This window comes from Carex rostrata, chromosome 13 (assembly GCF_964058835.1).
Source record: "Carex rostrata chromosome 13, lpCarRost1.2, whole genome shotgun sequence".
NCBI classification, from domain to species: Eukaryota; Viridiplantae; Streptophyta; class Magnoliopsida; order Poales; family Cyperaceae; genus Carex; species Carex rostrata.
In genome coordinates this window covers 1,764,781-1,776,478 of record NC_135930.1, presented here as the reverse complement: position 1 = coordinate 1,776,478, position 11,698 = coordinate 1,764,781, and the positions used below count along the sequence as shown (strand labels likewise).

Below are 11,698 nucleotides of genomic sequence, written 5' to 3'. Positions count from 1 at the left end.
AAATTACATGGTCTTTGCTTCTCAAAATAAGTTGAATACAGACGTTTGATCTTGCATGGTGTTTTTGAATTTATGAATTTCCTATTTCATGTCTCTCAATTTTTTTCTTTCCATGCACAAGTTTGTTATACATCACGTTTTTCCCTCATTTTTAAATTAAAATCAATAGTGAAGATAGTGTACTATGCATAGCACATATTGTTACGTACTATGAATCAATGTGAACCATTCAAAACTTGTATCTATAAATGAAAAAAAATGTTAATGATTCTAAAAGCACGCAAAAGCCAAAGATGCTTATGCCATGCCATGATGCCAAATAGAACCTTTTTTTACAATTAGAACCCACTAAAATGAAGAAATCCAAATTAGTACAAATCAAGTCAATATTCTCTCTAAAAAAACAGTACAAACATTCATACAAAATCGGTACAAGCTAAGTTGAATCCAAAAAACTATTAATATATTATTTTTTTTCTAGATATTATTGTCTTCTTCGGGATCAGAATCATAAGCGGCGTCGCCATTCCATAGCCTTGGAGGTGGCCTCTTATGCATCTCCTCTTCTTCCTATAATGTTTAATTTTACAAAGTGTAGCAATATAATGATGAACTAACAAAACATATGATATAAAAAATGAGAGTAACAAAATGAATGGAATCCATTTCCCTTTTTATCCATTTTAAAAGTCCAAACGATCAATTTGAACTGTTCAACATGATTTTCATATGAAAATGTACTTGCCGACTAAATTTTACATATTTTAGAAACTTTTTACTATTTTTTTAGATACATAGAAAATCACTACTTTCGAATGATCTAGAATGATTAGATCTAGTGATTTTTAACTTATCTATAAAAATAGTAAAAACAATCCTAAAATATGTAAAATTTAATCTACAAATACGTTTTCAAATAGTGGTCATGTTGAAAGGTTCAGATTGATCATTTAGAATTTGAAAATGAAGATATTGATCAATAGTATGGATCAATATGCGCTATGCATAGTACCAACAGTCTCAATCAAAAATCAAGAGGGCCTCACAATGTGATGCAAATTCACCTCTAAATGAAAATCAAGTTGACAACAAAACAAAGCAAAACATAATTAAAGAAGAGTTTAATTAAATTGCAATAGAAGAAGAAACCTCTTTTGGAGCTTTCGCTTCAGGTGGCGTGGCATGAAATTGTACACTTGGAGCATGCTCGATTCTTGACAGGTTCTCCAAAATCATGTTCCTGTTATTAAAAAGGATCAGCAATTAAACTAAAAAACATTAGTGAGGCCAATGTGTAGATTGGCCTGTGCTATGGATTCATTTTTTCATTTTCAAAGCCCAAATTGTGGATCCAAACCGCTGAACATGATATTTCATATGAAAATGTATTTCTAGACCAAATTCTATGATTTTTATAATTTTTTTACAATTTTTTAAATAGATAGAAAATCACCTGATCTAAAGATTCTGGGCCATCTAAAAAAAGTGATTCTCTATCTATCTAAAAAACTAGCAAAAACAATACTAAAAAATGTAAAATTTGGTCTCGGAGTATACTTTCATATAGAGATCATGTTGAGCGATTCGAATCGACTGTTTGGACTTTATAAACGAATATATGAATCCACAGTACAGCTTGATCTCTACCTTTAACAATGAAATAAAGAGGACACCTTCTCCCAAAAGAAAAACAAGATAAAGTTTCGACAAAAATTAGTGAAAGAGAAAACATGAAGTACCTTATACTCTCGAGATCTTTCTCTGTGTTGAGATTCTCGACATTTCTAGGGTTAATATGGAGTTCATAATCAGGCCCAAAGTACTCATAGTATTCATTGTATGGCAACCTATTCTCTGGCTCTACTCCTACTGCAACTGCCGTCTAAAAAAAAAAAAAAAACCATAATAAAAGAAATCAGAGTAACCCACAATCTGCGGTTTTAATGATTAAGAAAAAGTGAACAGAAATCTATATCAGCATCCATATTATAGAATTAAATACACAATCTGCATATTAAGATGATGGGAAATATTATTTTTGGCTGATATATGATTCACTTGTTCAAGAAATTAATCAGCATATCTTTAGGACTTGTGAAACCTATATATCTCCCTGCAATATTTACCTACATGTAACCACAAACAAGACATATCACATGTACCCCTGATAAAACATGATAAATCTCATCTATACAAGTATATATACTAGTTGTGTACTGATACATGCATGTAGTAGCATGGTATGTATAAATAAATTGCACCTGTTATTACAAATAGTGGTATAGCAATTGGACGTGCATATATAACCTGAATAAGTCATAAATCGTGACTGTACACTAACAAGCCTACGGTTACAAGAACAAGTACATCACAAACCTAAAGTACAAGAACAAACCTAGGGTTACAAGAACAAGTACATCACAAACCTAAAGCAAAAGAATAAACCTAGGGTTACAAGAAAAGTACATCACAAACCTAAAGTACATAACTATAGTGCTTCATGAAGTAAGGGCCCTCTTTTACTTCACGCCCTTATCTTCCTTTCCCAACATCAAACAGTCATTCCGAACTGCTCAACACTATCTTCATATGAATATGTGCATGCATATCAAATTTTATATTTTTTAGAATTTTTTTTACTGTTCTTCTAGATAGGTAGAATATCACCGTTTTTGGATGGTCCAGAATCTTCTTAAAACATGAAAAAATTGAATTCACCAAATAAATGAAGTAAAAGAAGGCCCTCAATTCATGAAGCGCCAAAACTGCTTTGTTAAAATCTTCTTAATTCCTTCCTTTTCTTCCTGGTCAACCAGTCAGTACCATCCCCTTCTTCCTTCCCTCTTTCGCTTATAACGACAAAACATATAATTTATGATATAATCTGCAAATCATCGGAGACTAAATTTTAATCCGAGCCAAACTAGTATCTAAATTTTGATAATTGTAGAAAATATTTGTCAATTTTGATGAAGAAACTATAAATGATTTTAAATAAGTAGCCTCATAATTGTCCTTCAAATAAATTCTCAAAGGCGCTCCTTAAATATTTAATATCCAACTTTTATTTTCAGCTCTCACATGATTACATCTACATTCGTATCCGTCTAATATCCGACTGTATATATATCTGAAAAATAAAAACAAATACAAATATGGTTTTACCGGATACGTTTCCATCCCTATCATATCCTCTCTTTGAAATTTGTTGAACAAGGGATTCATTCTCTACCCCACATGGTAGAAAAATGCATCCATATGTATGTTTGAAATATCTCCTATAATTTGACACCTTGAATTCGGAATCCATTCTTTTTATTGCTTGTGACAACGACATTTTATCTGAACACTTATTAATATAATTAATGGTAAATTTTGCCACATTATCAACTGCAAAAAAAAAAAATAGGTTGCCACGTCATATTTGATTATTATTATTTTAAACAAAAATAGTTATATAATGACTTTATCGAAACAAATAAAGACTTTAAATAGTTACATAGTTACAGGGACATTTGTGTAAATTCATTTTACAATAAAGACTTTGCTTGATTTCTCTCTCTATAAAGCCTCCTTTGTAAATGAGAGGGAATTAAAAGACATACAATACAACATGGCTTTTAAACAAATTTTATTCAGAAGAAACAATTTTATTCTTTCTCTGATTGTTTTGGTGACTTTGTTATTAGAGCATGGCGTTTGTAGTTCCTTCAATAGAAGCAGCTTTCCACCTGGATTTCTCTTTGGAACTGCATCTTCTGCTTACCAGGTATATATATATATATACCTTATATATTCCTACAATTAATCATTAATTAATTAATTAATTAATTAATACATGATTCTTTAAACCCCCCCCCCCCCCCCCCCCCCCCCTCCTTTTCTATGAACAATTTAAATTCTCCAGCAATTTTATTTTGATTTTGTTGTGTAATTAATAGTATGAAGGTGCTGCTAGAGAAGGTGGCAGAGAGCCTAGCATTTGGGACACCTTCACCCACTTACACCCAGGTGTGTGTGTGTGTGTTTGTGTGTGTGTGTATAGATAGATAGATAGATAGATAAGAGTCTTAGCTAATATGCTTTTAGTAGCATTTTAGCCTATATGTTTACAGGTCAAATTTTAAAATTTTACAATTGAAATGTCGAATTAAGTAGATTAGTAAATTCGTTATATATTGAACTTGTAGAATATCAATTTTTACTATTTTTAGATTTTTTTTTTTTACATTTTTTTATGAATTTTGAAACATGGTCTTTTATGACATACCAACATTACATCAATATACGCACAAATTTTCATTTTTTGACCGCTTAACTTGATACTAAATGAATTAAAAAAAAAAATGTAAATGAAGCTCTCAAGAAGGAGATCGGTTTAAACGGTTTAGATTTTTCGTTTGAAGCTGATCAGATGGATTTTAGATTGGAAGCGTATGGTTTGAAAAATGCTACTGAAATCATATTATATATATATAGTTGGGCTATTGTGCTTAATGAAGTAAAGCGAGTGTTTTACTTCACACCCATATTTTTAATTTTAAAGTCAAAAAAGTTGATTTAAACTATTCAACATGATCTCCATATTAAAATGTGCTTGGAGACCAAATTTTTACTATTTTTTTAGAATTTTTGAAAATCATTGTTTTTCACGAAATTATGAACCATCAAAAACAACAATTTAAAAAAAAATCTAAACAAATAATCAACAATTAAAAAAAATGTAAAATTTGGTCTCTTAGCACAATTTAATATGGAGATCATGTTGTACGGTTTGATCAGCTGTTGAACATTAAATCACAAAATATGAGCGTAAAGTAAAATATGTCATTTATATTGTGAAGCACAATAGCCCAACTCTATATCTATATTTACATGCACACACACACATATATAAAATAATTTATAATTGTGATTTATGTAGATAAGATAGCAGATGGAAGCAACGGTGATGTAGCTGATGACTTCTACCATCGTTATAAGGTATAACATTATTTTTATTTATTTTTAAATTAATATAAATCCTAGTCTTTTCCATTGTGTTTATCGTGCAGTATTTGGTAGCTTTGGAAAATGACCTTTCTATTAAAACAATTTTATGATTTCCTGAATTATGATGTTAAAATTTGATATTGACAGGAGGATATAAAAAACATGAAGAAGATGGGAATGGATGCATTTAGGTTTTCCATCTCTTGGTCAAGGATTCTACCAAGTAATTTATTACCATTTTAGAAAATAAATATTGACAATCAATTTTTTGACAAATGTAATAATTTGTTGAAATAAAAAAAAGTAATTTATAGATTTGATCTTTATCTTTTATTATTTAGTTGATATTTAATTTGGTGTCATTAAAAAGTTGTTTGGTTAATTACCAATCAAATGTCCATAGAACTTAATTGTTAATTTTCCAAATCGATTGATCGAGGACAAATTAATTCTGAAATTATACCTCATATTATGACTAATTTATTAAAATCACGACGAACAAATTTGCAATTTTAATAATAATTAATCAAATTATTACGGTTGTCAAATTAAAACAGCAATGTTCTTAATAAAATTAATTTGATTAAATATATATATAATTTGTCAATTATTTCATGACTACTTAATTAACCTGTTATAATGTTAGAATAAAGTAACTATATATGATTTGCAGATGGGAGCCTAAGTGGTGGAATAAATAAAGAAGGCGTCAACTTCTACAATAATCTCATCAATGAAATATTGTCTAACGGTGATTAAATTAGAATTAAATTTTAATTTTTATCTCATATTCTATTGATTTTTAACATATTGGATTACTATATATATAGAGAGAGAGAGATAAGCTTTGTAGCCTCTATCAAGTCATTTTCAAAAAAGAGAGAAAGAGATAAGCTACCATACATTCCAATACATTGAAGGCTCTATGTATTGCATTGTGAGCTGTTGGATGTCTTTTAAAATTCGTGCAAATTTGATAGATGAGATTGAAACAAATGTCGCTAGATTTCAAAATTTTCAGAAATGGAGGGTCCATTTCGAAGCACACCCCTTCCACCCCGTCCCCTTCTTTCTGATTTCTATATACATAGAAAGATCAAAGTCCAAAAAGTCGATCCAAATCTTTATATGTGATCTCTATATTAAAATATACTTGGAGACTAAATTTTATTATTTTTTTGAGAATATTTATACTATTTATTAAACCACTTTAAAAATCGTTGATTTAATGATGGCTTAATAAAACAGTAAAATCATATTCGACTATTGCATATTTGTTAAAGCAAAATTAATTTGAAGCACCATGCATATTTCTTAAAGAAATTGAATGTTATATATTCATGTAGTTCTAATACATAAATAATATCCCGATCCAATAACTACTGAAGATAAATATTGGAAATTAATGTAGGAATGCAACCATTTGTGACAATATTTCATTGGGATGTACCGCAAGCAATTGAAGATAAATATTTGGGTTTCTTGAGCCCACTTATCATGTGAGTTTTGTCTTATATGTAGCTTGACATGCATGTTATTTTGTCTATTCTTTTCTATCAACACAATTTGGATAAAAAGATTTATAGAGTTATTTTGACTTTACGCAGTACATCAGTCATATATATTTTAATTTTGTCTTTATTAGTTGTGTTTTACATGAAGCCTGAATAATTTTGTCAATATCTTTTTCGATTTTTAATATTTTATTTTAGTTTTCTAAAAAGACTTTTAGAAAAAAAATAGATATAGTACCTTAATTATAATATGAATGTGCTAGAATGATTAAATTTGGATAAGAATCAATGGTCCATATATCTAAACATTTTTCAGGAATTTTTTTTTTCTGACTGACATATTTATTATATTGTTGCTTGGTGTGTTATTGAAAAAAAAAATGTTGGATCCGAACCATTGATTCCGGTTCAAAGTTTGGATCCGGATCATTTCTCGCAATACTTATAGCGAATTCAAATTCTAAAATAGTCTATCTATTTTTCTAGTGCTGACATTAATTGCTAGCGGTTCGGAATCAATGGTACCGCTGTCAATGTCAGCGTGGTTGGATTAAAGATTGGAGATCTTTGAAGAGTGATGTTATGTTTGAATTTTTGAATTTTTTTTAGGTTATGAATAAAAAAATCAGAAATAGTCTCTCTCCGTAATTTGACTTAATTGCTATCTGTTCATCTAGCTCTATGTAATAATAAATGAGGGTCCACATCAAATACTATATATAGATGCAAATGATGAAAAGTCATAATCTGAATCATTGGATTTTGATTAGACTTATATGCATTATGACAAATCAAATACTATTACAATGATAGCAACTTAATTATAAAATTTAAACCAAAATAATATTTATGATAACAATAAACTGCATATTCTAAACTTTGGGAAATGCATGTGTAGTGTTAGCATCTAAGTATTCTTTCCAACACACTAACAACAACAATATCCACAGTCAAATATATCCAAAGGAAAATGAAAATTATTAGCTTGTATATTTGTTCAGATTATTTTTGTTTCATTCAAATATAATAACAGAATTTTCTGTATGATTTTCATTATGACTATTTTTTGATAAAATAATAAGCCTTTTTATTGTGGCAATTATTCCTCCATATTATTTTTTCACAAACACTTCCTCAAACATCTAAATTAATTTTATGACAGTAAGTAACCAATCCACAAATCCATATAACAATGATAAGAGAAATATATGTTGCAGAAAAGACTATGTCGACTACATCGACATTTGCTTCAAGGAATTCGGTGATAGGGTGAAGCAATGGATAACGTTCAACGAACCACATTCATTTTGCTCAATGGGTTATGCGAGTGGCACATTTGCACCGGGACGATGCTCCTCCTGGGAATCCGGCAATTGCAGCACTGGTAACTCAGCAACTGAACCCTACATCTGCGGTCACAACATGTTGCTAGCTCATAGTGCTGCTGTCAAGCTCTACAAAGAAAAATATCAGGTAAAACAACGGTTGCAATTTCTAGTTCCTATCAATACCAAATTATTTATAATTAATAAGCAAAAAAATAATTTAGCCTACTTTTAACTGTTAAGTATCATATATTAATTGTAATAAGTTAAGCTGGAATTAAGAAAAAGAAAGTTGTGACTCTACTGAAAGAAGCAGATGGTCATTACTAAATTTGCTATGATCAGGGAACCCAGAGGGGCAAAATTGGTATTACAATTATTACACATTGGTTTCTTCCTGAGTCTTCATCCAAAGCAGATACTATCGCTGCGAAGCGTAGATTGGATTTCATGTATGGATGGTATGATCTCTTCTTCTCTTCTCTGAGGCTATTTCTTGAATCTTCTATTCCTGCTATAGTTATTATGAATTTATGATATGATGATATTTATAAAACTGTTTGATGTGACCTATGTTATTTTCTTTATATACGTACATGAAAAAACTATCACTTTTTGGTTTTGCTTTTATGTGAATAACTAAGTTGAAAAATCAATGTCTATAAATTATCTATATCAATGTATTTTTACAAACTCTTGAAAACAATCAAAACAAAGTTGAAATATCGTAATCTTTTACATGTACATAGAGAAATTGATGAAGATCACATCTAACGGTTATATTTTGACGGTTAAGTTTTAAATTATGAGTTATTAAAGTTTTAAAAATTGAGGCATTTGAATCCTCTTAAATAATGATTAGTTCATAATTTGTTACATGTAGGTTTATGGATCCTTTGACATATGGAGATTACCCAGTAAGCATGAGAAAATCAGTGGGAATTCGTCTACCAAAATTTACAAATGAACAATCTGAATCACTTAAAGGATCATATGATTTTCTTGGTATAAACTATTATGCTACCTATTATGCCATAAGCAATCCAGCTAGCAATTCACTACGCCAGAGTTACGACACTGATTCTCTGGCTAATATTACCGGTACATCATTTTTTACTGTATTTTAAGTCTCATTATGATTGAAAGTTCTTTTCTGTTATAAAAAAATTGCAAATAAAAGGCTATCTTACTGGTACATCCTTTTCTGTACTTTTACAAGGTGAGCGCAATGGTATACAATTACCACAGGTATGTGATTTTTTTTAATAATTTTCCTAATTATTATAAAAATCTTCCAGCTATTATATTATCTTTATTTTGACTAAAAATATTATTCTGTATACAGCCATTCAAGACATCTTGGATTTACATATACCCCCCTGGTTTACAAGATTTAATGCTTTATACCAAAACCAACTACAAGAATCCTGTCATTTACGTCACTGAAAATGGTAAATATTTACATATTGATATTATTCCTTTCTTTCTCATCTTCTTTTGCTACTGTCGAATTTCACTACAGCCCTTGTATAATTAATAATTAATAATTTCTAGGTGTGGACCAGCTCGATAACGGAAGCTTATCGCTGAAGGAAGCCTTGAATGATACACTCAGGTTATCATACCACCGTAGTCATCTCCTGGCATTGCGTAGTGCAATCAGGTATGTCATTTTTTGTTATTAATTAGCAATTTGTTTTTAGTTAGTTATGTAGAACAAGTTATTTTAGTTAAATTTAATCCCATTGGAAAACTGGTTAATACATCGACTTTTGTACGAAATTCAAGTTTAGCAAGTCAAAATTCCAAAAAATAACAAAATATTTCAACACATGATCTGTATTTTGTTCTACTGTTTATCTATTCGCTTATTTATTTATTTTTGGTTTGCACTGTCCCTGAGAAATGATCCACAGTTTGAAGAGATTAGTATTTTACCAGTTAATTCAGAGACCTGAGAATGTAGGACTCTGTTGATCTAATTAGCAATGTAAAAAGAATTAATTACGTTTTCCCTAATATATGTATAATTTGAATTGATTTTGAATAGACATGGTGTGGATGTGAGAGGCTATTTTGCATGGTCTTTCATAGATAACTTTGAATGGACAAGCGGCTACACGAACCGGTTTGGTCTTAATTTTGTTGATTACAAGAACAATCTCACAAGACATCAGAAGAAATCTGCAGTTTGGTTCAGCATGTTCCTAAAAAAGTAAAACAAATTTTAAATTTGTCAAGATTATCATCATCACAATAAAATAAAGATTCTAATGTTCTTAATAAAATCTTCCACGATCTTTGTTGGAATAACGAGTTGCTGCGCGAGTTTGTTTTATATTATATGTGATTGTTCATTTCTTCACTTAAGTGGTAATGAGAATTGCTAATATATTATACTGCAAATGCAGTCTGTATTTGTCTGAATGTAGTGTTATTGTTCTTATTTTGCCCCTTGTGCATTTCTTGTTTCTATTATATATACTGCAAATGCATTCTGTATTTGTCTGAATGTAGTGTTATTGTTCTTATTTTGCCCCTTGTTCATTTCTTGTTTCTATTATACATACTGGCATGAGCCTTTGCTGTTTTCACTGTCAAGAAAATTCAAGATAGGAACTTGTCGATTTATGGATAGAATTTTATGTACAAGGGTCTTCTTAGAAAACAGCTTCCATTAAAAGAGAAGGAATGATAACAAATTAGAAAAGTGTAACGGCTAGTACACAAAATACAATTATAAATAGAGCAATTGCTATTGTATTGGAATCAGAAATCAATAAAAAATAGTTATTTTCCTCTTAGTAGATGAAATTTTATATTTTAAAGAAAAAGGTTGTATTGTTTTTTTAGATAGGTAGAAAATCACCTGATCTAAATATTCTAGACCATGCAAGAGTAGCAATTTTTTATCTATATACAAAAATAGTAAAGAATATTCTAAATAATGTATAATTTAGTGTGCAACTAGATATTTGTATGGAAATTATGTTGAACGGTACAGATCGACTATTTAGACTTTAAAAACAAAAATATCGAACCATAGTACAAAATTACAAATTAATCTGCGCTATGCATAGTATCATAGCCTCATTCTAGCAAAGCTGTACAAAATTGTTTGTGATTGACATCAATCTTCGAAAATAATTGACCAAAAATGCATCCAACCACACTATAAAAAGAAGAAAAAAAGAAAGAAAATAAACAATCCACCATTAATTCTTCAAATTTCTTTCCTATTCAAAATGAAATTGAATGTTGCAGTTTCTCCAATCGTCCTTTTCGTCTCTTGGAGAAAAAATATCTGAATCTAAAGACCCAAGAAGCAACCCAATAATGCAACCCGAACGCAGTTCTCCATGCGCAAAGATCCGCCACATGGAAAGAAAAATTAAGAGTGCCTAAAATAAAGGTCCTATCCTCTCTTTGAAATTTGTCTAACAAGGGATGAATGAGTTTGCTTTTGGGTCCCACTTTGATGAACCATGCGGAGTACCACTCCACCGTGACTGGTGCCATGTCGAGCTCTTTAACAAGTCTTTTGTGAAAATCTGACATGTGACCAACACCATACAGTATGGCAATCGACATTTTACCTTCTGCAATTGTCTTCTTTAGCACCTCTATTGTAAATATGTTTCTCTCCCTGATTATTACTGCTTTACTGGTAAAATATGAATCGCCTTCATAGTCAGCACTATATCTACAAAAAATTTGAGAGAATTATTTGAAAGTGTTGGTTCATACTTGCACACGGTTAGGGGTGGAAGCATTTTCATACCCTTACCCTTTAAATTCATGAAAAAAAAAACTTTACTCTTACCGGTACAGGTCGGGTCGGGTAAACAGATAAAAGAGTGCCACTGA

General features: G+C 30.2%; 1 protein-coding gene and 1 long non-coding RNA gene across 3 annotated transcripts; one reads left to right on the top strand and one right to left on the bottom strand.

Moving 5' to 3' along the window:
• Window positions 1-316: 316 nt before the first annotated feature.
• LOC144564687 (uncharacterized) lies at window positions 317-1,884 on the bottom strand. The gene is made up of 3 exons (XR_013514702.1): window positions 1,740-1,884; window positions 1,150-1,240; window positions 317-570 (listed from the first exon to the last, which is right to left on the bottom strand). It is a non-coding gene; the product is annotated as an uncharacterized LOC144564687 (long non-coding RNA).
• Window positions 1,885-3,592: 1,708 nt separating this feature from the next.
• On the top strand, window positions 3,593-10,362 carry LOC144564227 (beta-glucosidase 12-like). 2 transcript variants are annotated; one of them, XM_078313801.1, is made up of 13 exons: window positions 3,593-3,769; window positions 3,942-4,011; window positions 4,925-4,983; window positions 5,140-5,215; window positions 5,666-5,743; window positions 6,404-6,491; window positions 7,724-7,979; window positions 8,177-8,292; window positions 8,715-8,932; window positions 9,051-9,079; window positions 9,177-9,282; window positions 9,386-9,494; window positions 9,882-10,362. In XM_078313801.1, exons 1-13 carry the CDS (start codon window positions 3,614-3,616, stop codon window positions 10,048-10,050), a joined length of 1,530 nt encoding a protein of 509 aa, XP_078169927.1. In that variant the 5' UTR covers window positions 3,593-3,613; the 3' UTR covers window positions 10,051-10,362. The 2 variants fall into 2 exon arrangements, with proteins under 2 accessions (XP_078169927.1, XP_078169928.1); XM_078313802.1 differs by lacking the exon at window positions 9,882-10,362 and having other exon boundaries at window positions 9,397-9,419.
• Window positions 10,363-11,698: the final 1,336 nt, after the last annotated feature.

Excerpts from the sequence above, each read along its gene's own strand:
- LOC144564227 (XM_078313801.1), top strand. The coding sequence starts at position 3,614 with ATGGCTTTTAAACAAATTTTATTCAGAAGAAACAATTTTATTCTTTCT. Across the intron at positions 4,984-5,139 it reads ACTTCTACCATCGTTATAAG|GAGGATATAAAAAACATGAA; the intron begins GTATAACATTAT and ends TGATATTGACAG. Across the intron at positions 8,933-9,050 it reads TTCTCTGGCTAATATTACCG|GTGAGCGCAATGGTATACAA; the intron begins GTACATCATTTT and ends TACTTTTACAAG.